Source organism: Lolium rigidum, chromosome 3, assembly GCF_022539505.1.
Source record: "Lolium rigidum isolate FL_2022 chromosome 3, APGP_CSIRO_Lrig_0.1, whole genome shotgun sequence".
Lineage (NCBI taxonomy): Eukaryota > Viridiplantae > Streptophyta > Magnoliopsida > Poales > Poaceae > Lolium > Lolium rigidum.
In genome coordinates this window covers 119,982,029-119,987,986 of record NC_061510.1, presented here as the reverse complement: position 1 = coordinate 119,987,986, position 5,958 = coordinate 119,982,029, and the positions used below count along the sequence as shown (strand labels likewise).

Sequence of the window (5,958 nt, the reverse complement as noted above, 5' to 3'; positions counted from 1 at the left end):
TTACTCGACTAATGCACGAATCTTGTTTTCCATATCTTCGGAGAATAGAGATTTCTCCGTCCATTTGTTCCTGTGTGAGCACGTGACTCTATGTTTGGCGTGAATGGAATTTATTACTCCAGACAGTTCATAAACATAAACACATAATTAACCAACCAAAAGCTGTGAGGCGTTCCACTTCGGTTTACAGAACACGAAACAAACGAAGGTTGCCTTAACCTTGTTTTAGGCAGAATCAATTCGATTCCATATCAAGAGGAGCAGCAGAGCACAATATTGTCACGCTGTCAAACGGAAAAGGCCACCGCTAAATCAGCGCCGCACCACCGCAGCAGCGAAGCAGCCGAGGCCGGGGAATAAAAGGGGGCGAGACAAGGAAGCAGCGGAATTTTCCTTCCCTTTCCTTTCCCCTCCCTCCGACGCCACGCCGGGCCTCGCGATGGCCGCCGCCGACTACGACCGCGCCTACCGCCCCTACACGGCGCCGCCGCCCTCCTCCGCCGCCGCCGCCGACTACGACCGCCCCTACCGCAACGAGATCGTGCCCTACGGCGACCGCCGCCTCGACCTCGTCGTCAAGCCGCCCCCCGCCAGGTCCCCGCCGCCGCCGCTGCCGGTCACCAAGAGCGGGGGCGGCATCGGCTCCGCCTGGTGCTTCAGCGACCCGGAGGTGAAGCGGCGGCGGCGGGTGGCCAGCTACAAGGCCTACTCGGTCGAGGGGAAAGTCAAGGCCTCCTTCCGCAGGGGGTTCCGCTGGATCAAGGACAAGTGCACCGGCTTCATCCATGGCTGGTACGGACCATCCCCTCTTTTTTTTTTCTTCCTCTACTTAGATTGGATGCTTCCGTCCATCTTCAGTGTTCGCTCTATGTTTGAAGCCCGATCACGGTGTCATAGAAACTCCTCTGCATCCATGGGGAATGCGTTACATACGAAAATTAACTCCATTTCCTCGCAAATCCAGTACGCTATAAAGGATTTCATTGCTCGTAGTAGAAAATTCCTCTGATTTTTTTTTTCAGGTTCGTACCTGTTGGTATAACTGGAATTCTCTTGCATCCTCCATTTGGAACTTTTAAGGACGTGCATAGACATAGGAGTATAGGACAAGCCCAAATTTATCACATGTTTAGTCTTCTCGCCACTCCTTTATTGCAAGTACTCCTATGAATGTTACTAGTACTAGTACTAACAGCATGATACTAGTAGCCATGAATATCTGAAATTTAAGTCTCTCCTCTAAATTTCCCCCTTTGTTCTGCCAGAGTTCGGGATCTCAGTGGAGTTCTATTATTGCGATGGAAGACTATGTAACAATGTGCGAGGAATGGATGCTGGATGCGATCTGCTAATTTTAATCCCGGAACGTGGAAAGATTTGTCCATGAGGCTGTGAGGGTAACTTTTTGGGTCAGATTTATTATACTGTAGGAAAACAACGAAAAGTTTAGCAGATGCTGCTTACTGTCTGCCAATTAGCCTAGTCGTTTCAAGAATGTTTCAACAGGAGTTGACTCTTACCAAAGGAACTGATTGATTTGCTCATGATATCGTTATGTCCCTCTCTCCTTCAGCTACGCATTCTGCATCTGTATTTTCGAGTTGTTATGGTTGAGATTTTTATACTACCAAGCATGATCGAGACATGATTAACTGAATCATAAGATGTGGAAAAGACAACCATTTCGTTTGCACCCCAAATTAAGCTACCTGTTATTCTCTCTCTTTAATTGTGACTCCAGAAGCTGGCTTAATTATCACAACTGGACGCCAGGTGCGAGTAGAGGCACAGCTTAAGTGCACTGCCTGCTCACTAATGTATGTCTCTCATGTTTCCTCCTACCCACCAGGAGAGTATGTAAATTCCATGTGGACTGTTTTACCACTATATTTAGCGGCCTGACCGAAATCGGCCGTCTGCTAACCTTATCTGTTCAGATCGGGAAAGCCATGCAGTCTGACATATTTTGGTCTGCATGGGCTATTATTTTTTTCACCCAATTAGCTCCTATGAATGAAAAACAATAATATTGCAACCAAATTAATTTAAATAGTGTATATCCAAATAAATAAATACTATCTCAGGTGTTACAACTTTATCTAGATACAAATATATCTTTAACTAAAATGTATCTAGATACATCCTTATCTAGACAAAAGTGAGACACCTATTTTTTAAACGGAGGGAGTAGTTTGTATTCAACATAGTTCACCAAATATATAACATAGTAGTTCACAAAAAAATGGTATAAAATAGTGAGTGTGGCGATCACGGGTCTCATGATGCACATGGATGAACTTCTTAAATGTTACCAATTCATCCTGAATTTGCCACCCTTAGTCATGGAGGTCTTCACCACGTATCATCAATAATCATGTTGCGCATGATCACATACCTCCCACATGGTTTTCAATGCTCCATGTTCTAATAGTTGTTGAATAATAGCCCATCAAAATTGGAGCACGTCAAATGCCCAGTTCACATCCTTCTTGCATGCTTCTTGCTAGTTGACAAACCTCTTCTTCATGCCGGTCAAGATAGATGGCATTAGCTAGATAAAATACCTTGACTCACTGAAAAGAGTGTTAAATTATAGATCATGTGATGCAACATTCTAAAAAATGACCGTGCATCCCTTATCATACCCAATATACTGCCCTGCCAAACAAAATGATAATTCTTTCACTTTCAATGCATGCATCCATGTTTCGAATCATTTCTGCCTCTTTGATCGACAACAACCGCGCATTGTTGCTAACAGTTGGCTCTCTCAGGTAAACCTCACCAAACATCGCAATAACGACTTTGCACAACTTGTACATCAAGTCAAGACATATGGTCCCGCTCATTCACAAGTACTCATCGACGGGGTCATCGAAAACTCTATGCAAGCATGCAAATAGCTCGGGAACAGTGGTAAGAGGTGAAGCCAAGCTTGTCGGTGGCACCAGGACAACATCCGAAGTAGGGGTCGTAGTCCGTCACTCCTTTCAAAATAGTCAAGAACAACTTTTTTCAACATTCGAAAGTGGCGCCAGAATTTGTGCCCATAGATTGGATTGGTAGCATGAAAGTAGTTCATGTAGAGCCGATAATTCAAAACGGTTATGTGATGATAAATTCGGCTCTAACGTTAACCAACTATATCACAACTTTTTCATTGCCATTTCGTCACATATTTTAGCAGGGGCAAAAGTATCATTTTAAACATCTACTTAACACCGTTAGTCCTTAAATTGTACTAGAGAGCCAAAAAAGAACCAACTAAACTTTGTGTGTCAAGAAAGGAAGACCATTTTTGTTAAGGCCAAGAAAGGAAGGCAAACTTCAGCCAGGGCCAAATAAAAAATTCTCTCGATAATTAATGGCTAGCTTCTCGGTCGCACTTCAGGTTGTCTACGTGGCCATGTAGAGCCTATGTGCATATGCCTCTGCCTGTTAGTGTGCTCATGGATGATGGTAGCCGCGGCAATAATGAATGTTTGGATGAACCATCCGACTCCAGTCGATGCTGTTCTTGTAGAAAAACTTACCGATTTACCGAGATCCATCTACGAACTACACGGGACAATGATCATACATACTAGATTTAGATGTGCGCCTTGGCGCACGATCCCGTGAAGATCATGTTAATGTTTTATTTTCTAAAAGTATGATAAAAAAATACCAGCCAATAAGAATCAGGTGAAAACCAAAATGTGACAAACAAATATGAATATCTCACAAGCAATGAGAAATCATGTCGAAAATTGGGAAACCTATTATACGTAGCAGCAAAATCATTGCTACAAATTTCTTTGATTGTAGTATCATCGGTGGAGGAAAGTTCTTTTATTAGAAAGGATTCACAAAATTAACACACCATTGGCATCTACATGTGATGGTTCGACTGGCGAATCATTTTATAGATAGCCTTGATCTTGCACTTATTGTAGGGAGCTATGTCTATTTAGGATATTGTTGAACACAAGCATGATCTTAGGAAGCTATGCATTTTAGGACATTGATAAACAAAAACAGAAGGAAATACCACATTTAACATTGTTGAACAAGAAGACAAACTGTATCTAATTTATTAGAGGGGCAGTATGCTAGAGAGAAACAAATGTTAGACAAAGATAAGGTAGACACAACTTACCGCTTACAGACGAACATGCAAATTATGTGCAACAGAATCAGACACATTTAAATAAAAAATAAACACTGGTCCATTCCATTACTACATCATGTTGGGCATCACCAAAGAACAGTGTTTGAAACAAATTAAGAGAATTGGCTCAGCCAAGTCTCTATAAGGCCACTCCCAATAAAGCATCCATGCGCAACTAAAGTCTAGAAAACATTTAGACCAACTCTCATTTGAAAATTTAAAAGTACCTAATTTATTGAGATCATATTCCTCGCTTGAAATGGCTTGCTTCAGAATCAGTTTGGCGGCCCAATTTAAATGACGATGCTAGCTTTCTATAAAGCTAGAGCTTCCGCATGTGGCGGGTTAGCGACATGTTCCGGATTGCCTGCACCGACCGCCGTAATGCACCCTGGTCATTTTGGATGGTGAAGCCCCAACCTCCAGATTTTTATGACTACCTTGGCACATGATCCCATGAAGTTTGCACTGATATACAATTTGTATAGCGACAACAAAAATCAGATGGGTAACAATAATACAATTTTTGGATTTTACAAAACAAAGTCAATAAGATGAAATTGGGATAAAACTCATGAAATCAATGTTAAAGTTGTTAGATGCATTGGCACTGTAATCCGAAGAATATAATGTCACAGAACACATTAGGTGGTCATTTAACCCGACATAAGTGTTGGAGCAAAATAAATTTCATAAGTCCATAGAGACAGTGCAAAACATTATTATGTTAGCATGTATCTTGTTGCATCGGAAAAATAGAAGTATACTACTAAACATGTGTTTCTTGTCTAAACATTAAACTTCATAACTATTAGTAGCTGGTATTTAACATTTATACGATCTAGTGGATCGAGCATGATTGGGCGCAGCTTTCCAAAGTTGCCACACACACATAAACTATGAGCACTTAGAAACACACAAACTCTTCAGCAAACCAAGATCAATATTTAATTAGCTTACCTTTGAGTCAATACGTGACAGGATCTCAGCGTCAAACAGAAAAATCTGGGAGGACCACAAAATTAAATTAATGTTGTATCACAAGCTAAGACATACTTTATAGGACGGAGGGAACAGATTACTAAATTATGAAGCCACTATAAACAAACTATCACTCTTGGTAGTTTGCAAATATACCGATAGAAAGTAGCGTGAACTTGTGTAATGTTATGAGAACATCCTTTAAACTTGAAACAAAAGGAAGCATATACTCATGTAAGAGAAGGAAAACTAATTACACACTCAGGTCTGCATCATCAAGGAGGAACCAAAAGGGTCATTCCAATTTTCCGAGAAAATAGACAAAATCTCTGAATAGATTGCAGCTGAAAGTTTAAAGAGAATAGTCTTTTTTCAGATGATCCTAGAGAGAAAAGATCTCTGGAATTTGCAATCTGAGTAATTCAAACTTTCAAACTTTTAAAGTAATGAACAAACATTCATAGTTGTATCCAGATATTCTCACAAATGATGCAATTCATGGATCCTTGCAAAAACTGGCTGATTACTACTTTGAGTGTTGAATAAACAAAAAGATGTTCAAATAGAATAATGTACATTTTGCTAGACATGCAGCTATGTGGAAATAACAGTGTGTTGCCAATTTTAAAGACAATACAAGGAAAAAAATCTGAAGCTTCACAGAGTTCAATTTTAATGCTGCACTACTTGACATCCAATGTTATAATTATTGCACCTTTAATTACACATAAGGTTAAGAAGACAGACACTTGAAGCATTTTACATTGAACACCAAGTACATATGATAACTTAAAGAACTGAGATAAATTGAAATTGAACAAGTGAAA

The 5,958-nt window shown here is 40.6% G+C and overlaps 1 protein-coding gene across 1 annotated transcript; it reads left to right on the top strand.

Moving 5' to 3' along the window:
* Positions 1-439: 439 nt before the first annotated feature.
* Positions 440-1,559, top strand: LOC124698100. Its single transcript, XM_047230621.1, has 2 exons — positions 440-792; positions 1,266-1,559. Coding segments are annotated over exons 1-2 (354 nt in total). The 3' UTR covers positions 1,267-1,559.
* Positions 1,560-5,958: the final 4,399 nt, after the last annotated feature.